This window comes from Microtus oregoni, unplaced genomic scaffold (genome assembly GCF_018167655.1).
Source record: "Microtus oregoni isolate MIOR12 unplaced genomic scaffold, Mior012 000054F_ref0000373, whole genome shotgun sequence".
Taxonomy (NCBI): Eukaryota; Metazoa; Chordata; class Mammalia; order Rodentia; family Cricetidae; genus Microtus; species Microtus oregoni.
The window spans coordinates 7589954-7612471 of record NW_024543830.1 but is presented as its reverse complement, the minus strand read 5'-3'; the positions used below and the strand labels follow the sequence as shown (position 1 = coordinate 7612471).

The window sequence follows — 22518 nt, the reverse complement described above, 5'->3', positions numbered from 1 at the left end:
GTGCTAAAAATAAGAAATGAACAGGGTTCCTGTCTTATAATCTCCATGTGCAGTCCCCGTGCTCTTTCACAGCACCAGAGCAAATGCAGGCGCTGCTAGTGCGCACGCTTGGTGAAGCACTCTGCCTCTCCTGCGGCCTAGGAATGACTGTGTCGCTACTCAGCATGACTTATCAACTATCCCAAACTTCACAGGCTAAAGAGACGGTCAGAGGTTATGGGCGCTTGCAGCTCTTCCAGAGGACCCACGTTCCATTCTCAGCATCCACACTGGGCAGCTGACAACCATCTCTAACTCTAGCTCCAACACTTTCTCCTAGTCTCCAGGGATATCTACACTTAAATGTGCATAAACTCATGTAAGTACACCTTCATATACATAAATATAAAATAAAATGGATAATTCTTTAAAAAAGGACTAAAAGAATGATAACAAAAAGTCATGGAATTGAATACTGGTCAGTGAAATCATTCAAGAAATCAGTATTATACACAGAACTACAACATTTCTTAAAGAGAAGCCTGGAGACATTAGATTTGTACCTAAAAAAAATACAGATAGGCTGGGTGTGGTGGCACATGCCCTTAATCCTCAGCCTTGGGAGGCAGAGATAGGCAAACCTTTGTGAGTTTGAGGCTAGTTTGGTCTATATAGTGAGTTCCAGGCCAACCAGGTCTATAAAGAGAGACCTTTTCTCAAAGCAAAACAAAACAAAACAAAAAACAAATTAAAAAAAAAACCCAGAAACAAGCAAACAAATGTAGACAGGGTCAGCATTAGGCTCAGCTCGTCAACGTGCCTGCTATGCAGGCCTGGCCACCTGAGTTCAATCTATAAAAAAACTGCAGGTGGGGAGGAGAGACCAATTCTACAAGCTGTTCTCGGACTTCTACACGTCATGGCACAGAGTACAGGCATACTTACACACACACACACACACACACACACACACACACACACACACTCACATGCTCTAAGCTTTTTAAAGAATTCATATACCATAAAACTAACCTGTTGAAAATACAGAATTCAGTGACTGTTGGTATATTCTCAAAGCTGTGCAATCACCACCATCTAATTCCAGAACACTGACATCACCCCAAACCAACCCATCAGCAATCTTTCCCTACAATTCCTCTTACCAAACCCTGAGCTACCAATTGTTCTGTCTAAATAGATGTGCCTATTTGGAAGATTTCAATAAAACAAAATACAATTTGTAGCCTTTTATGTTTAGTTTATTTCAGTTAACATGTTTTCCAGGTTCACTTTTTAACATGTATCCATAATTCATTCCCCCAAGGATGAATACTACCCTATATATGCTCTACATGCGCTCATCGATAAACAATGCTGCTATAAATATTCACCTTCACATTTTAAATATTTTCGCATATACTACTACTGTATTATACTGTAACTTTGGTGTCTCACTGTAGTTTTGGCTTGCATTTCTATAATGGTCAATGTTGTGAAGTGTCTTTATACCGGTCATTTGTAGGCATACAACTCTTTAAGAAATGAGTACTACCCATGCTTTCAATTTTTTTTTTTCTGTATTTCAGGTTTTCCCATCTTAGAAAGCTTACTAGCAAGGGAACACTGCCCTTCCCAGGGCTCTCTGACTTCTAAAATCAGTACTAATTTACTTGGAAATATGTCTTGTCTGTGCAAACCAACCAATGCTACTCCTGCTACTCCACTTCCCTATTTTAGCAAAGCACTGACAGCTAAATGACTGCTGAATAAATACCAGAAGCTCTAAAGCTAGGGAAGCCAGTGAGATAAAAACAAAGCTCTGACTTTCTAAATGGACCGAGTTTAAGGAACGTCTCTCCTCCCCGGCCCCCAAAAGCAAACATAAACTCGCCAACCTTGTGCCACAGGCTTGGCTACTACCCATGCAGTCAGGCAGGCAGCGAAGCTTCACCAGCACAGGAGAAGTGCTGCTAAAACCTGGGGACCTAGCATTCAGGTTACAAGGCCATCCCGAGTGTTAGCAGGAGCAGCTGGCAGAACTGCCCGCCTATGCCATTCCACTTATGAAGGCAACAGATAAGCAGTAAAATTGTGACTCAAACTCTCCTTCTTAGATTGGTGGTACACGCCTGTATTCCAGAACTTGAGGCAGAGGCAGGGAAACTGAGAGCCAGTAAGCCTGGTTCACATGGTCAAACAGTGTGGATCCTTCTACACTTGTTTTTAGAGTCCAACGTAATTCTTTTTCAATGAGTGAGCATTAAGTTCCACTGCCACGAATTTATTTAAATCATTACAATTATGTGCTTCAGATTCAGCGAACAGATGATGACAGATGAATGTAACACATGTAGAATTAAGACTCAAATTAAGCAAAATAGTTAGTAAAATACCTCTTCGAGTTCAGAGACAGCAAATACTACTTTTTCAATGGTTTCCCCATGGATCTCTAGGAACCGCCTCACAGTACCTAAGGAAGAAAATAGGAAGACATTCAGTGTTAAAACCCAGCTATGTTAATGTAATGGGCCCCCCTTCACTTCATCAGCCACCGCTAAATTATTCCCACCAGAAAAGCCTGCTGCTCTTTCCTTCAGAGTGGCTGTAGCAGACATCATTCAGGCCCCTTTATGGCATGTCCTCTCTGTTCTCAGCCTTCCACTCTCCCTAAGGTGCCACGGCAGGAGCTTTACTGCATTGCTGCTCTCGTGTCTAGTGTCTGTGACAGCAGGTGGCTACAGAAGATGCTGAGTCAGACTACTGTCCCTTTTCCAGCAAGTTCTTTATTTCCCCGGGGCCTCCCTGTGGCCAGAACGACCTAGCGCAAATGGAAAGCATAGTGCCTTTCTACTCTTCAGGTACAGCCTTAGACGAGCCACTCAGCCCATTCCACTCACAAAACCAAAGCTGAGTGCTCTCTTTCTCTCCCGCCCCCCTCCAGGGTTTCTCTGTGTAGTTGTGGCTGTTCTAGAATTCACTCTGTAGTACAGGCTGGCATTGAACTCAGATCCGCCTGCCTCTGCCTTCCGAGTGCTGGGATTAAAGGTGTGCGCCACTACCAATCAGCAAGTTATTTTTTTCTTAACCTCTATCCCATCCTGATTTTTCTCTATTGAGACCCAATGGCCCAATCTTAAATATCCCTGGCTTTGGTCCTTTATGCCCATGCACTGCTTTCTAAAACTGCCCCCATTTTTTTTTGTTTTCTTGATGTATGTATACTCCATAGCTCACCAACTTGTTAATTAAATTTAACTTCAAATGCTGATGGTTCCCAAATTGTACAATCTTTCCGAATTAAAGAATGGAACTGTTTACTGCTTACTGAGAATATTTACCGAGATAATCACAGACACCTCAAATTTGGAGAGTCTAACTCCTATCTTCTTTCTATATTCCAAGCAGTCACTCATATCGGAATCCTTGATTTTATGCACATGAGCATTTGCCTGCATACATTATATATCCACCACCTATGTGCCTGGTACCCAAAGAGACAAGATGTAGGTGTGGGACCCTCTAAAACTGGAGTTATAGATGGCTGTGAGCTGCCATGTAGCTGTTAGGAACTGAAACCAGGTCCTCTCCAAAAGCAGCAAGTGCTTTTTAACCTGAGCCATCTCTCCAGCTTCACAATTAAAAAAAAATTATGTATTTACTGTGTGTGTACACCCTGGTGCAGAGCTCAGAGGCCAACTTTCAGGATTAGTTCTGTCCTTCTGGCTTGTGGCTTCCAGGGTTAACCTCTGGTCATCAGGCTTGCTGAGCTATTGGCTGGCCCCCGGATTTCTTTGGTATTCCCCGTTTCTTTGCCTTTAGTTCACATTGTCAAGTGGTTTCCATGTACAATCTTGTAAGTCTACTGCTAACATTTCCAATAGCCATCCTTCACTCTCAGCTGCCCTCAAGCTCTTAATGCTCACAAGCTTTTGGCAATAAACTCTTAAATGGTCTCTGTTCCTTTCATTTCCAAGACGGCAACTTCTGCTGCCTGGGCAATCTTCTTATGATACCTTCCTTAGGAGACACTTGCAATGGGGCTGCAACCCTTGTAAGTTAAGGTTCAAAGTTCCTACATGACTTGCCACACTGTCACAACTAACCACCTCCTAAGTCCTATTTCCAATTGTTCCTCCCACATACCTTCTGCTGTCACTTAAGTTCTATCTGGTGGTAGGCTAGTTCTGACCAAAACACATTGTTCATCCACTCTCTTCTTTCCTGAATCTCTGATTATTTTTCAAGGTCCTGACATAAGTCATCTTTGTGTAGAATTCTACCCTTCCCAGAATTCCTCTATACAGAATCTCCTGCACTCCTATACTTGGTTCAAATTCAATGTAGGAGTTCTCAAGTTTACAATAGGCTTAATGAGCTATATAGTACCATGGTAAGTTGGAAAACTTCTGTGATATTCTGAGCATTTTTTTGTCTGTCAACTAGATTGTAGACCTATTTAGCCCAAGTATATCTTATATTAATATTATATTAACGGAAGTCTAGTAGAACATGGAGACCTGCACTTATTCAAAATAATTCATGGCCCTAAGTAATGCAGTCCACGAATCTAGCACAGTAGACTCATTTGTTGAGAGCAGAATAAAGATCTGCAACTCTGCTGCTGCTAGGTGCAAATCTGTTTTTTACTTCTCCTTCCAACATGCTTTCATTCCTTTCTCTTAAAGCAGCTTCCATAAAGGGGTGTTCTTTCATACTATTTATATTACATAAAATGTTGACACTCATCGGAATTGTACTTTAACATAGTACTGTGTGTTTCCTATGGAAGGGAAAATGAGAAGTAGTAATCAAATCAAATTCTCTCAATGGTGATCATTTAGAAGGAGAATTCTGCCAGGAAAAAGAATGACATTGACCTCATGACTCAAGGATTTCCTCATGTCATCCTACACTGTTCCTTTCAGTTGCATCTGTGCTCTCTTCTTGGCAACCAAACAGGATGTCACATGCTTTATATTTACGAAGATGCTTTAACTAGTGAAAGTGACATCCAGGATATTAATACCTCCAATATGGGGGAGCATGGAAGATAAGTACAAACATCATGGGCTTCTATTCTTACCGCTGCAGAGCAGTAACTCAAATTCTTGTTGAATAAATAACCTAATAATTTTACTTCAATGTTGATGTTTATGGTTTCTCAAAGGATTTACCTGTACATGAACTAGGGAAAAATGATACTATAAAAACTTTGGTATACTGATTAAGACAATATTAGGTTTTTGTATAAAAGTTTTGCTGATTAATAAGCAAGAAAGTTCTTGATTTGAAAGATGAATTATGTTAACAGATTAATTCTTAGCATGCTTACAATGTACATGTTTACAAGACATTCATTATCTTCAAATTCCAGAAAGCATACTATTGTCTCTGTATTTGTTTGTTCTGAAAACAATGCTCTAAATTTTACTGTATTTAAGGTCTAGGAACAACAGTCCTCATACCATTTGACTTGGTCACTTTTAAGACGTATATGCTTCCTTTATGCCAGTTACATTCCTAGAAGTTGTTTCACTGAAGACCCATCTTCCCGCTACTGACCATTATCTGTTATTGTGAGTTACTCTTAGGACTGCAGAGGTGGGGGGACTGAAGTATTACCAAGCAGTAAAGCTATACTTTGGACCATTTACCCAGGACAATGTACATAAGAGATTTCACATAACAGTATTTAAGGAGGGTGTGCAGATGCTGTATCAGTGTTCCTAGTGACGAGAACCTCACTAGGATAGTTCCACCTCAAAGAAACCAAAGCTCCTCCCTTGTAATGTCTACAGTAGAATGCTTCCTATCACCTTTATCCCCTTTCCAGGGATCTGTAAAGGTCTTAGAGTAGCTTTAAAGTCTGTATTTCTCAACACTGTTTTAGATAAGGCACTAGGGCATTCTTTTGATGGATGCACAATGTAGATTATGATGATACTCCAACCCCTGCAAAGAATCACTTCAAAAAATGTACTAAAGCATAAGGCCCCTTTAGAGTCTTTTTTATTTGAAGATGAGTATCATATCTGCAAAAAAGCATACCACTGATGTTTTAAGTGACTTGCCCTTGTCTGTCAATGTCTTATGAGCTGTGACCTAAAATGTATGGAGTACACTGAGGTCCTGGACTCTTGAGCTGAGTATCAGATTGTTTTTCTGGGAACTGAACCCAGAGACCCACACACCCTAAGCACACACTCTACCACTGACCTATACCCTGAGCCCAACAGTATACATCACCGTGGGTCAGCTTGGGCTCAGTGATTTTTTTAAACCTAAACACACAGTTTTATACTAAGAGACCTTGTGAAGGGTTCTGTCTAAAGAGGAAAATACTATGCAAATATATTATGAATTCGCTTTTGCTGCTTTTTTACCAACTGTTAAGATTGTTCTTATTTTGATTCAACTGTCCATTGCATTGCTCATACTTTCTAGTTTGGTCTCATTTTCAAACTTAATGAGAAAGTCTTGTAATCCTTTATGCATGGGTATAAATTACACCATTTAAGAAATTCAGTAAGAACTCTGTAACTGACCAATGCAAATTACTCAGAATGCCACGAGGTTCATCAAATCAATGGGTCTTCCTTGGTTATAATTTTATCTAATAATTAAAAAGTTAAAGAACTTGACTTCCGTGTGGCACTGCAGCGTGACTTACGAAGTGCAATGTGTGTTGCGTCTTCTAGAGGATAACCTCGCTTCGCAGAATTGATGACACAGAAGCCAACGGAAGACATGGACTGTTCTCTGCAATCAGATAGAAAACCCAAAAGTTGTACTGAAACAACTATCTACATACACTATCCATAGGTGATCTCAAAACACAAGCCAGCATCTCCCACCAATAAATTTACAAGCCAACTCAACTGTATTATTTGATAATTAAATTAATGTAAAATTTAATCATACTCGTTGAGAGATAATATCTGAGCCCTTCAAACTTTGATTTCCACAGGGGAGGTTTCATCTTTAACAGAGCGTGGGGGAATGGCCATACTTTGCCAGCTGAAGCACGTTTCTGTAACAGCTGTACAGGGAACTCTCCGCTGCAGTGCGATAGCGGCTTTTATACTTAGGTCCCACTGTGTGAATGATGAACCGAGCAGCTAGGTTAAAGCCTTTCGTCAATTTTGCTTCACCTGTTCGGCAACCTGGGAACAATGGGAACACATAAAAGCTTGTAAAGATCAGGTAAACACGAATATGCAAAGCATAGAACAAAAGTGGATTAAGAACTACGAGGAATGTCATTTAAAAATAGGACCGAATACAAGCATTGCCGTCTGTTCCTTCTGTTCTCGCGGCAGTGAAGCAGGACAGCAGATGCAAGCACAAAGAAGGTGGGAAGATGCAAGCAGAGAAGCACCACCCGGGTTTGCAAGGGGAAAGTTAATGGACCATGGGTAACAGGATTAGCAAAGGAGAGGAACCAAACAGCCTGCAAGCAGTATGAAGCTGACTGTACTGAAGGGCGGAGTCAGATTTAAAGCTGACTGCTTTATTTAAGTACTAAAGTATTCATGTGTGAACTCTGGGTATATTCATGGTGCTTTGAATTCCTCCTTAAGGGGGATACTGGCCTTATAAGATTAAATGAGTTGAATTATGCAAAGTACACACATGTAGCATTGGTTATTGTTATTTCATGGAGAAAACTAAAAAGACTTTGAATTACTTCTCAGACTATGCTATATGCTCAGACTATGACGCAAAGGCTGGGGTTGCAGGTGTATACAGTCAATCAAATCCACAACAACCCTTTCTTGAGCCAGCACAGCAAGTTATGACTTCTTTCCTTATCACTGACACAAGAGAACAAGAGGCTATTCTCTGAAGATGTTAAATTAAGAAATTTCTGAAATCCAGAACCCCAGGACAACTGAAAAGAGGGGATTTAGTTAAGTGTTAAAGTTGTCAGGAAAAGGTCTAGCTGCCTGACACCATCAGTTGTCCAACATGGATATCCAATGCCCAAGAGAACGGCAGGATATCTGTTCTACTTAAGATCCACCAACCGACAACCTTGCTGTTGTTACAGAGCAAATGCTTGCACGCCCCTGCCACTTCCTATGCTGAAATGTCACTCTAACATGTGATGGCATCCGGGCTGGTGTCTTTGAAAGGTGAGAGGAATGAGACGAGATCATGCTGGTCCTCACAAAGAGGATTAATATCTTTCCAACACAATCCAGGGATTGCTTCCTCTCATGTGAAGAAGTCCAAATCCTCCTGAAGACTCTGATCTGCTGTCATCCTGATTCCAGAACTCCAGATCCGCAAATGGGGAGGATTAAATGCTTGTTGATTATAAGTCACGCATCATCTGTACTTCTTGAGTAGTTTGAATACATTAAGCAGCTAAGCACAGTGGACCACACCTGTAATCCCAGCACTCAGGAGGATGAGAGAGGGCGTCCAAGTTTCAGGTCATGTTTTGGGCTACATACAGTAAGTTCTAAGCCAGTATGGGCTACACAGACACTACCTTACACAAACAGGCAAATGAATAAGACATGCACACACACACACACACCTCATTAGCTTTTCAGTTCCCCCAAAACAGCACTAACACTTAAAAACCACTAAAAAGAGAGGAAGTCCCTGACTAAAACAGAAACAGAGAATACCAACTATTGCTCGTGACATCAAAAAGCAGTGTGGAGACTTAGAAATGATCAAAAGTCCTGACACTAGAACCATGACCCTCAGAGATATATGAGGAGATGAAGGGCCTCTGAGTCAAGGCCAGAATGGTGTTTTAAAAAAATATATAGACGGCAGAAAACAGCACGTACTCCTATTTGCTGCAGACTACCAAACTATGAGGAAAAAAAAAACTCAGTAGGGGCTGAGACTACAGTTGAGAAAATGACCCCAAGAGCAAAACAAAGGGAAATTAAGAGAATAATAAAACTGGAAGACAAAATAAGAAAGTACAGCATGCAGTAAGATTCCTTCATAGAGAGAAATAGGGAAGCAAAGAAAAGTAAGAAATACCCCAGAACTGAGCACCACATTCCTCACTCCCCAGTGATCTTTAGGTGCTGCTGTTTGAGAAGCTAACAGGAGTAGCGGGTCTATGATCTAAAGGCCTCAGGTGGACTGAGGCACTCTGGACAGGAAGGCGAGCGACTGCTAATTCCTGTGGGAGTTTCTGATCAGATCAGAAGATCCACATACCAAACCTGCTACTATCTGCCACTTCCAGACTGCAGGGGAACTGCCCTGCAGATAGACTCTTCCATCTCCAAAGTCCCCGCTTTTCTGTCCCATAAGACCCCAAGACCCCCATGCCATGTGTGCACAGTCTCACTCATACACGGAGAGTGTGGCCCTTCAACCATTCTGATTAAAGAACACTCCTGCCTCTGCAGGAGCCTGTCTTTCCTTCAGCCTCTATCAATCTATATCTAATGAGGAGCATGTGCGCATGTGTGTCTCACTTGTCTGCCTGTTTGTTTAAAGGGGTGTCTAGTGTGGCCTGTACTGGCTCTTCTTACTGTATATAGCCCAACCGGCCTCAAACTCGGACTCCTCCATCTCCTGAATGCTAGGACTGTAGGTGTGGGTCACCACACTTGGCTTCTTAAAACACTCAAGTTGCTGACAAAGTGCAACTTACAGATGGCTTAAAACCAACAGATAGTTAATTCTTCTAGTTCTTGGGTCTGGAAGTCTGAAACCAGGGTGGCAATCAAAATACACAAGCCACACAAAGGCAACTCATTATGAAGTTTTAGCACATCAGAAATAAAGATGGGATCATAAAGCTCCCAGAAACAAAGGGATAACACACAAGTAAAGACTGCTGGGTTCATATTTTTTTTTCATGTGTTTTGTTTTGCCTGCATGAGTACTACAAGCATGCAGCGCCCACAGACGCCAGAAAAGAGGGAACAATCCTCTGGAACCTTGGGGTAACGTTAACTGAAAGACCTGTGTAAGAAAAGAACTTTAAATCTTTGAAGATAGAAATTGAAGAAGACATCATAAAATGGAAAGATCTTGCATGTTCTTGGATAGGTAAGATCAACTTAATAAAAACAGCAATCTTACCAAAAGCAATTTACAGATTCAATGCAATCTCCATCAAAACCCAAGCACAGAGTTCTTCATAGACCTCAAAAGCACAACATTCAACTTCAAATGAAAAAACAAAAAACCCAGGATAGCCAAAACAATCCTATACAAGAAAAAAATTCCAGAGGCATCACCTTGCCTGACTTCAAGTTCTACTATGGAGCAATAGTAATGAAAAAAGCTTGGTATTGGCATAAAAACAGACAGGTAAAACAATAGAATTGAATTGAAGACCTTGATATTAATCCACACATGTATGAATACTTATTTTTGACAAAGAAGATAAAATTATAAAACAGAAAAAAGAAAACATATTCAACAAGTGGTGCCGGCATAACTAGATGGCATCATGTAGAAGAATGCAAATAGATCCATATCTATCCCCATGCACAAAACATGCATTTCCAAATGGATCAAAGACTTCAACACAAATCTGACCACACTGAACCTGACAAAACAGAAAGTGGGAAGTAGCCTTCAATGCATGGGCACAGGAGACCACTTCCTAAATATAACACCAGTAGCACAGACATTGAGAACAACAATTAAGAAATAGGACCTCCTGAAACTTAGAATCTGTAAGGCAAGGATGTGGTCAATAAAACAAAACGACAGCCTATAGAATGGGAAAAGATCTTCACCAACCCCACATAGGATAGAGGACCGATCTCCAAAATATATAAAGACCTCAAGAAACTAGATATTAAAATACCAAATAATCCAATTTAAAAATAGGACACAGATCTAAATAGAGATGTCTCAACAGAAGAATATCAAATTGCTGAGAGATAATTAATGAAGAGCTCAACATCCTTAGTCATCAGGGAAATGCAAATCAAAATGATTCTGAGATGCCATCTTATACTAGTCAGTATTGCTAAGATCAAAAACACCGATGATAGCTTATGCTGGAGAGGATGTGGAGTAAGGGGAACACTCCTCCATTGCTGGTGGGAAAGCAAACTGATACAGGCACTTTGGAAATCAGTATGGCAGTTTCTCAGAAAATGGGGAATCAATCTACCTCAAGACCTAGCAATACACTTTTGGAGTTACAGATGGTTGTGAACCACCATGCCAGTGTTGGGGAACCAAACCTGATCCCTCTACAAGAGCAACAAATGCTCTTACCATTGCACTATCTGAAGCTCTCAGGTTGCAGGATTCAAAGGCGGCATTGAAATGGACTGAGGTAAGAAGTTTATTAGAAGAGTTATACACTGTGGACAGACAAACAACAGCACAGGAGATACTCCAAGGAGGAATCAGGCCCTCACAGAAGATTCAGAGTCCTTCCTGACAGGTCTCTGAGGAAGGAGGTAGGTTTCAATACAAGTCTCCACCCAGGTGCTCATATTTCCTAGCAAGTGGCAGGAAAGAGGGTGAGCAAAGGGATAGTGGCTGTCTGCTGTGTCCCAGCTTAAAAACTCATTTCCCCAAGTGAGTATCCAGGAAGTCTGGTGCATTAGCTGGGGATTTAGACAATGCTCCCATGGGGTGTCTGTGAGGCTAAGGACGGGGCTGCAGGGATAGGAGCCTGAACAGCAGATTGGTCTGGATTCTAATATTCAAGAGAAGAAGTGAAACAATAGGGCAATGCCTTCAAAGTTTAGAAAACAAGTTCCAAACCAGAATTCTTTCAGTCAAATTTCCAATTAAGCATATCCTTTAATATGGTAAAGCACAGAACACAACAAGGTTCATAAACATGGCCTCAAAGTTTACTATAGTGTGAAGAGACACATACTAACTGGCACCACAAGTAAATCAGACAAATAAAAGAGCCAGGGCAGCTTGGAAAACAACTGAGTTCACTCCAAACATCAGTATTGTAAGAAGCAGCTGAGCTGGATCAAACCCAGAAATCAACAACATAAAAACAAGATCAGTGTGTGCTCCTTATGGAATACAAGGTTTCGATAAAGTAACTTCAAAAAACATTTCTGGGCAGCTGGAAATGTTACCTATAGTCTGGGTATTAGATCTAATTTCTGAAACTAAACGGTAGAATGCATTTTCTAAAGAAGACACTATGTATGCTACCATTCTGAGAACAGTATACAATTTCTCTTTCTAGGAAGGTACAGGAGACTAGCTTAAGGACTCTGGAGGACCACCAAATGGTTTGAAGTAGGGGGGGCGAAGGTACTGGAGACTAGCTTAAGGACTCTGGAGGACCACTAAATGGTTTGAAGTAGGGGGGCAATAAGAAGGTGTTCATAGTTTGCTATGTAAACACCAGTTAGTGTGTGGAAAATGGATTTCACAGAGAATAAATGTAGGGAGACCAGTTGGTGGGGAGGGAGGGAGCGAGTGGTAATGGAGTGAAAAAGAGATACAAGAAATTTAGGACTTGATGACAGACTTTGTAGGAAGGGTAAGGAAGAAGGATGAGTTAACTCAGGTTTTCTGAATAAAAACAGGATGGAAGATCTGTTACCCTACCTTACAGTAAGCACTTCATATGTGCAAGAAATACCGTCAAACCAGCTCCTGGCCTGACCCTGTCTAGCGTTCTAAATTTACTGTAAAACTATAGTACTAATATCTATCAATTTTTGTTTCTTGGCTTATATTTCCAGTCAGTTCATTTGATATCTGCTCTTAGCTTTCTATCATAAATCTAGTAAATCATAACCTGTCATCATTAACTAATTTAATAAAAATGTGTAAAGGGGGAAGGGGGCAGAGTCACACACTGAGACCTTCAGCAGCCACTGATAGCCTTTTCTTTCAGGTCAGCAATGGGCCTTCAAACAAGAGAAAACTAACCGGCAGCAGCAGAAGCAACAGACTCTGACTTCCCTATCATACCTGAAGTCTACTGTGCTATTTGATCCGTGTACTAATTTATTAATGGAGCCTACAGCAACAGAACTTGATTCTCCCTATCAAACTCAAGTCCACCACGCCATTTGATCTGTGCATTAGTTTATTAGTGGTACCTACAGCAACAGACTATGCCAAATGGTTTGCGTGATACTCAGTTTTTTAATCAAAAGTATTTACTAAACTTTTGCTCTGTGCCAAGAACTGAGGCAGGATTACCATGACCATGCCAACTTGAGAGATGAGAAGACTCGGACTGAGCAGTGATGTCACAGTCTCCAGTCACACACCTGGTATAGGGGAGCATTACAAAACGAACCAGAGCTAAACACTAACAACTACCAAATAGTCTGTCAAATCCTGGGTTTTTATTCTTTATAAGTAAAAATTAAATTTAAGAGGGATAAATTTGGTGTAAAATCGTGCTAGCCCTTCCACTCTCTCTATTTCAAAGTCTCATTCTAGGATGCATGAGCATGCGCATGCATGCGAACCCCCATAAGGGGAGTTTCCACATTGGCTTCTCTCTTCCCTTTACCAAACAACTTTGCAGTATTTTCTTAAAGATCCTTCCTAATTTTCATGTTTTTAATAGCATCTTGCTATAGTTTGATTAAAGGTGTTTCCAACCCTCCTCAGTACTCCATGTTCTCTACTTCCTGGCTTGCTCCTCATGGCTTGCTCAGACTGCTTTCTAATAGAACCAGGCTCACCAGCCCAGGGAGAGCCCTGCTCACACACCCACCACTAATTAAGAAGATGCCATCTAGGCTTGACTACAGCCCCATTTCATGAAGACATTTCTTAGTTGAAGTTCCCTCTTCTTAGATGACTAGTTTGGATCAAGCTGATAAAACTAGCGAGCATGCCTGTCATTTTAAGGTTCATTGTGTGACTGATGAATTGCACTGCTAGTGAAATCTTAGGGCCTGGCTTTTTGTGCACCGTGGGGACTGCAAAGGATACTACTAGTTTCAACAGCAGGAACTCAGTTTTATATGCAGTGTTTTTTCCAAAAACACCTGACACACTTCTTCATGATAGAAGACATTAAAAATATTCCCTGAGCGATAACACGCCTAAGAGCGTCCAGTCACCTTTAAGTTTCTGTAGGTCCTCCTTCAGATCTGGCCCCGCAAGCATGAAGATACTTTCTGACACGGGATTCTTATCTGTGAGGCTTTCATTGCTGGTATTCACAATGGCTGTACAGTTCAGTAATGCCACGTCTCCTTTCCTGTGGAACCAAAGGATAAAAAAGCAGTTGTGGGAAAGAGGAAGGAGATAACTGGCCTAGTTTCTAATTTCTCCAAAACCTTCTATCTCTGCAATATTGGCTTTGCTAATTCCCAAGCCAAGAAATAGCAAAAAGTAGAAACAGAAGCAAATGCTTGGCTCACAATTAATCTGGTACCTGTGAGCTTTACTGTAACTGCTCCAACCCCAGAATTCACAAAGTCACCATGCCATACATTTGCCCTTCGCCACATTGCCTTCATTAAAACAGAATATTCACACAGTTGGAAGTAGTTGCTTTAAAAAGTTTAGAAACAGCAGCAGTCATAATAGCCAAGAGAATATAACAACCTAACTGTCCATCAACTAGTGGGCTGATAACGTGTTCTTAGTGTGCACACACGGAACACTGCTGAGCCATGAAAAAGAAGCAGTCCTTTGTACTGGAGTGAAAACATGGTACTAAGTCCAAAAATCTCACTGTGAAACTTCATGTATGTGAAACGTCCAACACAGGCAAACCAGCGCAGAGATTAATTCTGAAGAAGATGGGACTATCACTGTCTTAACCGTGAGGAGGGTTTCACAGTTGCATGAACATAGTAACATTTACGCTGTACATTTAATTCTGTACACTTTGCTGTACGATAATTATACCCCAACAAGGCTGTATGTGTAAAAGCAGTATTTCAATAAGGCTAGGACTTAAATAAAAAAGAACTTTAGAGGAAAATAATGAGGATTCATACACAGTACGATATAATGAAAAAATTACCAAAGAACCACTTTTCCATTAATGTCCCGATTATAAAGAAAAGGCGATCTGATGGTGTCCTCCTGGAATGCCTCAGCTGTGCTGTCATGGGAGTTTAATTCATCTTTATATGAGTCACCCCAACTTAGCAGGGTGTCCACATCCACAAACTGGGAAGGTGCACCCAAGGGATCCATGGAATGGGAACTTCAGCTTGTATCTCAAACTTCTCAGCAATTCAGCAATCCCGGGAGACTTTAGCTAAAAAGAGAAGAAGAAATCATTTTAAACAAAAGCATAAATGTTACTCACAAATATTACTTTAATTCTACTAAGCCAAACAAAGCAAACTCTCCTGTGGAAGGAATGAGCCAAGAGTACACTATGTGTTCACAGTCACTGTAATGGTCAATTAAAACAAGGACAAAAAAAAAAAACTTCTAAAAAATGGGAATAAGGAGGGATTATATAAGCATAAATTCCTTTCAATAACTGCAACCCTTGTGATCAAAATCATCACAAAAATCACACCAGTTCTATTTTTCTGAAAGGACTATTCATTCAACATTCTCTGAATACCCACTATTGCAAAATAAGTAAATAGAATGCTCTATGACATGCTATAAGATATAAATTGATTATATACATATATAAATTAAATAATTTCATTTGATAATATGCGTATAAGTTAGTAAAACTGAATGAGACAAGGAAGTCCCTACACTTAAGTAGTAAGAGCTAATAAAGGTAAGGAATAAAAGAAGATAAACGAGGCTTGGATTTAAGAGACAGCATATGGGAGCTAGAAAGATGGTTCAGCAATTATGAGTGTATACTGCTCTTGAAGAGGATCTGAGTTTGTTTCTTAGCTCCCATGTTAGGAAGCACACACCACTTATAACTCCAGCTAAGTTATATGATGCCCTCCCTCTTCCGGCACCTGCATTCATATATATGCACAGACCACGCATAGACATACACATATATACCTAAATATATATATATAGTGAAATGTTTTTTTTTTTTTTTGATTTTTCGAGACAGGGTTTCTCCATAGCTTTTGGTTCCTGTCCTGGAACTAGCTCTTGTAGACCAGGCTGGCCTCGAACTCACAGAGATCCGCATGCCTCTGCCTCCCGAGTGCTGGGATTAAAGGCGTGCGCCACCACCGCCCGGCGCAGTGAGATGTTTTTAAAAACGAAGTAACATACAGAGAAAAAATGAACAGGATCTAGCCATACACAAGGTAAGATATATGGGACTGCCCATGGTAGAGGAAGAAGAAGGTTATAGAAAGACATACAGCAGCATTTAGAGCGGGACTTGGTCATGGAAATCACCGAAGAAAGAGATGCTCAACTTACCACTGAGTCCTATGGCTGTTTCAGTGAACAGCTGACTCATTCATCTACTCTAACTCCGTAAGCACTTGGTGCACATTAGGTACTGTTCTAGGTCCTGGGAATACGGGTCACAGCGCATTTCTACCTTAGGGAGCCCATGCGTCCCCAGAGAAGAAAGGGGAGGATAACAGTGTAAATGGACTGCATTACGGAGAAAGGTGACGTGTGAGGAGCAAGTTAAATTGAGAAAGCAAAACAGGAGGGAAACAGTCAGGGCAACGACCAAAGGGCAAGAAGAAGTGAGCCGCAGTCCAAGAGGAGCCAGGGAGTCACTCTGTCTGGAGAATCTAATAGGTAATGAATTGATGACGGAGGTGGTGCAGAGGAATGCTAAATGATGCAGTTTTAAGTCATGCCAAAATCCTTAGCTCTTACTCTAAAGATGAAAGAAGCCACTAGAAGGTCTTGACCACCACAACTAAATACACTGAAAGACAACTCTAGTTAGGGAAAGCAAGAGGGACAAGAGTAGCAGTAGAAAATAGAGGCAGGAACTTAGGAGAGAGTGGCCATGAGAAATGTCAGATTTGAGAGATAATGGACAGGTAGAACCAAAGGACTTTCATAGAAATACAGAGGGTGAGGAAGCACATAAGCCAGACAATAGCTAGACTGCTTGCTTGAGCAACTGAGTAGGATAACAATGCTATTTATAGAAAAGCAAGATTGGAGTTAAGCTGTAGGGTAAAGGAAAAACAATGACTTTCCCTTCCCATATGGCTTTTCAAATATGCTGATTCAAAATGCTAATTACCTGGCCATGTGCTTATTGTCAAACTGACAACTGGAAGCTTGAAGCTAGAGCTCAGAGCAGAGGTTCAGCTAATAGATCTAGAAGTCTCAGCTTGTGCAGTGCTGAAAGCTACAGGAACTAGATAAGACTGCCTGCAGAGCGAATGCAAACAGGGAAAAAGAGCTCCCAGGACTGAGTCCTACAGCAAAATGTGTACTAAGAAAGACTGAATGGGAGAGAGAAGGCTGGTAAGAAGGAAGGAAGCCCTGCAAAGGTGGCAGAGGAAGGCCAATAGAAGAGGGTATTCGTGGAGTGCTTCAGGAGGACAGTCAGAGCAGATGCTACCAAAGGACTAAGTGGGCTCAAGAAGTGAACAGACAGATGAAGACTGAAGAAATTCAATCTGGGAACTAGTTTTTAAACAGCTTCTTGACATGATACCAACATTTATTGTCACATTCAAGGAGAACACACATGCTCTTCCAAAAATAATTTATTGGTGTTTCTTGGTGAGAGGCACAGATACTAAGTACGAGATACGCTAATTCTTTTACATACATTGTTAGGAAGAAGTGTGGTCATTCACAGCAGTTTAAAAAAAAAGATCTTGTAAGATTATACCAGGATAATTTGTCTTAGTGTTCAATATTTATACTAAATACTTCTTTAAAACTGGTTTTTCTAGATATTATACTTAGTTCACAATCAGCCTTTGAACCTGGAGGCAAACCTAACTTTGCTATATGTTTTCAAGTACTCAGACTTGCTCAAGGCAAACTGAACAGAGGACAAGTACCACTCACTCAATGTAATGACTATCTGCAGAAATTCTTGATTGCAAAAAAACATGCTGACACATGCTCAAAGTTCTTAGTCATGAGAGAGAGATAGAGAGAGAAAATTCATGGAACACATAAACGGCTTCAAGACTGCAAACGTGCATGTCAACTTTCAGGATGAAATTGCTTTTTAAATTTATATTTCTGACTCTAACACCTGCTTCTAGAAGATTTGAAAGTAAACAAAAAGTTAAATGATCAAGAAAAAAATCTCAACTTTGGTGTAGCTCTCCTTTATTCCTGTGACAGAACTAAAACCATATTATGTGCATAACTTTGAACCTAGCTTCTCTTAACTACTGTCAGGTGACAAAATTACACAGTGCAACAGCGCAAGGTGGCATAATGCAAGTCATGAGCCCCTGTGTTCAAGGCCTAAGTTCAGGTTCCTGACTCATCATCTGTGAGCTGTGATCCTTGGGGTAAAGCTAGAGTTTCTATCGAAGCAGCTGTGATTAATCCAGGCTCAATGTGAAGACTAAATGTTCTGAAACCACAGAGACCTGACGCAAAGCCAGGCACAGTGAATGGCCTCTTAAGATGTCCTCAGGGCCAGTGCAACCACAGTCAGGATGAAGTTATATTTCCACATGCATCAAAGACTCAAAGTCCTCACTGTCAAATCATCATGCAAGAGAAAAGCTGGGTGCTGAGCTAAATTACAGACATACAGATCTTGGTCATGGTTTTTCTTGCCATGTCTTGTTAATCCCTGAATAGCCCAACATCTGTCTGTTCCTATGCCACAAGGGTATGGAAGCACACAAGCTTGTAAGGAAAGCAATCTTGACTACATGCCCCTCCACCAACACTACTCTTTTACTCATTCCCATCATCTCTCCAAGTGACTCCCAACAGCACCTGCAGAAAGAATCTTTAGAGTCCTTCGGTGACAATCGCCTTTGGCATTCATACTGTGCGGTTTCCTCCTGGTTACCCTAGGTGACCAAGAAGATAGTGCGGAGTGATGGTGGGGCATCGTCCCTTCCAAAGATAGCTAGAAAAGGCACTGTGGCCACATCCTGTCTGTCGTCTCTCTCTTTCCCTCTCATTGTGCTCTGAAGGTGTTAGGCTCCAGCTGGGGAAGCTGAGGGTCTCTGCCAAAAGCTAACACCATGCCCAGGCTTTTGAATAAACCACTGTGGAAGTGTGGATCCTCTGGCCTTAGCTGACCTTAAAACTACTTCAGCCACAGCTGGTGTTTTCACAGCAACCTCATGAGAAATGCTGAACCAGAACTTCACAACAATGCTCCTCCTAAATTCCTGCGCTGGAAAACCTGTGAGAAAATAAACATTCCTTGGCCCCTTATGTTCCAGGTTTTCATTCATTCATTCATACATTCATTCAAGAAGATTGGTCACTAAATGTCTAATGGAAGAGACAAAGCCACAAAAACCACACAACCACAAGATCACAGAAACAGTGTGATAAATGTGCTACGACAAATGGGAGGCAGGGAGAGAGCACTTTAGGCTAGAAAAGCAGAGATTGTCCCCTTCAGAAAGTAGCAGTAAGAACAAAAAACTGCAGCAAAGTTTTACACGGAGGGGAAAGTAATTCTGAGAGCTATACGTGAGAGTTTGGGGCATGAACAGATTCCCAGTAAATGTGACAGGTACAGAGGGCATGTCGCAAATACGCTCTCCAATCCTTACGTCACTCCCATGCAGCAGGTATTAAGACTCTTGTTTCAAACTCAGTGGCACAGTACCAGTCCAAGGACAAGTAACTACCACGTGGACGCTGAGGCCACATGCAGGGCCTCTCTCTGCTCTCTTCCCTTCCTGCTGTTCAAAGCGCTAACTGCTCTCCAGTTCCAAGTCTGTCTTCGTGCAGACTTTTCCAACTTCTGAATGATCTCTGGGTATATTCTGTATGCTTAGACCTGCCAAAAGGGCTTAATTCAAGTACTTTACCAGCTGCTCTTCACAAGAATAGCATCAATTCTCCATTAACATCTTCCTCTCTCCCCGCCAGCTCCTCCTGTTCTTGAAAACCTATCCTATGGCAGGGCGGTGGTGGTGCACACCTTTAATCCTAGCACTTAGGAGGCAGAGGCAGGAGGATCTCTGTGAGTTCGAGGCCAGCCTGGTCTACAAGAGCTAGTTCCAGGACAGGCTCCAAACTCTGTCTCGAAAAACCAAAAGAAGAAAGAAAGAAAATCTATCCTCCCTCATTTCTTCTTCAGACCACAGATACATTTTTTTAATGGTTAAACCTAGGGCCTTAGGCATGCCGGGCAAACACTATCACTGAGCTATATCTCCAGCCCTCCTTTTACTCTTTATTTTGAGATGGAGCATCCTAAGTTGCCCAGCCTTGCCTTGCTCACTCGAGCTCACACAGAAGCTCCTGCCTTGGCCTCCTGTGTAGCTGGGACTTCAGGTCTGTGCCACTGGGGCTGGCTCTCCTCACCACTTCACACTGTGTGAGTGTGTATGTACGCATGGACATGTATAAGTATGGGAATGGAGGTCAAAGGTCAAGACCAGGTGCCAATTGCTCGTTCAACTTATTTTCTGAGACAGGGTCTCTCACTGGGTCTGGTGTTCAGTGAATCAGCCACTAAACTTCAAGGATCCTCCTGACTCCTCATTCCAGAACTAAAATTACAGGTGCACACAACAGCTTTCTCCATGGGTACTGGAGATCCAAACCCAGCCCTCACACTTGAGTGGCAGGGCTAAGAATGAGACATCATTCCAGTCCCTGCTTCACTTCTGAGCATTTGTTGCAGAGTTCTGCTTTCTCTTTGTTTACTCAGGCTTTTGCAATTTTCCTTCAGCTCAGCAATGATTAAAGCTCTGATTCCAAGGTCAACAGAAAAGTCTTAAGTTTACCATTTCCTCCTTGAAATCCTATTATTGTCTTTGCTGCGCCCTCTGGGAGCTCTCCCATACATTCGATCATATCCAGTTGTTGGTTGGGTCTTTCCAGCTACCAGAGCCCTAGCGTCCCACACTTGTATCCCGGGCGGGGCGGTGGTGGTGCACACCTTTAATCCCAGCACTTGGGAGGCAGAGGCAGGTGGATCTCTGTGAGTTCAAGGCCAGCCTGGGACACAAGAGCTAGTTCCAGGACAGGTTCTAAAACTACGGCAAACCTTGTCTGGGGGAGGGGAGGAGAATGTAAGGTTCTGTCCTTATAGTGGACAAGAAAATGAAGATTAAGCTGTGCTATCTTAGCCTGTCTGTGCACGCCTTTAATTCCAGCACTGGGCAGGCAGAGTCAGGCACACCTCTGTGAGTTCAAGGACAGCCTGGTCTGTGGGAGAGTTCCCGGACAGTCAGGGCAACACAGTGAGAACCTGTCTCAAAAGGGTGGGGGTGGGGGGAGGATGTGTTGTCTTAGCACTCCATATCTAGACTAGGCTGCCTTCTGAGTGCTAGGATTAATAAAGTTATGAACCAAACCTGTCTTTGATCCCGTGATTAAAGATGACAACATCAGCTGGCAATGTCTAACGGTTAAACTGGCCTAAAAGATTCTATACTATTTTCCCACCAAAGCATGCATTTTCCACCTCTAACAAGGTAACGCAGGAGGTAAGGAACATACACACCTATCCAAATGCTCCTCCCCTGCTTGAAATAAATCTATTGCCGCAATTTCTTGCCTTCTCTTTCCTCTAACCAACAAACGTATTCTTGTTTCAAAACACCCATGTTGCTACAATCACCACATATGTGTCTCCACCAAAGCAATTTTCTTAAAGATAGAAGATGAGGGGAACATGTTTTAAAACATAAAGAAAACTATACCTGGTAAACAATCCTTAAAAATTAAGCAGGAAGATAAATCTACCTGTCAACTACACACTTGTCAACCTATCTATTTTCTAGGCTGGCTACAGACTACAGAGGGCTTGCTTAATAAGCAACGGAAGGAGATACATTTTTGTTTTAATTATATACCAGCTTCAGTTCTATATAGACAGGCACAGACATCAGAGCTCATTCTAAAACTTCTAGAGAGTCCAAGGATAGAAGAGGGCAGAAGTCAAAGAGAGAAAAACGAATTCCCTCTTTTCAACAGAGCAGCTCAGTCTCTGTCTGCAATCAAGGACGGGCCAGCCCAGGGTCACTTCCCTCTCCAGTGGCCTGAGAGCGGAAACACAAAGCCAGGTCAATGTCACTCCAGGGACTGCGGGGTCCCTGGACAACTCAGCATCCTGGACTCGGTGTCTGCCCACAGCCGACGCAATCTACAGGGCGGGCTAGACACGACTTGAGCCGCCACCCGCAGGGCTATCCGCCACACCGCATTTCAGCATCCCGATCTGTGAGCCTCCAGAGCTCCACGCCCAAACCTGCCCTGGGTGCGAGCCCCAAAGCCCAGGCCGACAGGCCAGTCTGCTGCCTCCCAGCCGCTGCTCCCGGCCGCGCCACCCTCCCCTCCCGGTTTCGCCCGCCTCTCACGGCGCTCGGGCGGGCCCATCCGGGCGGCGGTTCGCAGCTCAGCTCCGTCGCAGAAGGCGGGCAGGTGACATCTACACACAGGGACTGCCAGAGGCAGAGACTGAAGGGAGTTGAGTCTCCAGAAGCCGGGATGACGAGCTTCAGCTTTCTGACAGCAAAGGCACCCGCTTCCTCTCCGCCACGCCGCCCAATCACAGCGTTCCGCCGTCACTTCCGCCCTAGAAGGTAGGGG

At 42.3% G+C, this 22518-nt stretch overlaps 1 protein-coding gene across 4 annotated transcripts in view; it reads right to left on the bottom strand.

Annotated features, from left to right (window-relative positions):
* Nucleotides 1-22467, bottom strand: part of Gdap2 (ganglioside induced differentiation associated protein 2) — a 51628-nt gene extending 29161 nt beyond the window's left edge. For all 4 annotated transcript variants that reach the window (XR_005973027.1, XM_041638236.1, XM_041638237.1 and 1 more), the window contains exons 1-6: nucleotides 22287-22467; nucleotides 14912-15151; nucleotides 13998-14137; nucleotides 6989-7142; nucleotides 6650-6738; nucleotides 2373-2449 (exon numbers count right to left, since the gene is read on the bottom strand). Coding sequence is in view for 3 of the 4 variants with exons in the window: in XM_041638236.1 (XP_041494170.1) it covers nucleotides 2373-2449; nucleotides 6650-6738; nucleotides 6989-7142; nucleotides 13998-14137; nucleotides 14912-15087 (636 nt within the window). In the remaining variant the exon portion in view is untranslated. The remainder of the gene's footprint in view (nucleotides 1-2372; nucleotides 2450-6649; nucleotides 6739-6988; nucleotides 7143-13997; nucleotides 14138-14911; nucleotides 15152-22286) is intronic.
* Between the last annotated feature and the right edge of the window lie 51 nt (nucleotides 22468-22518).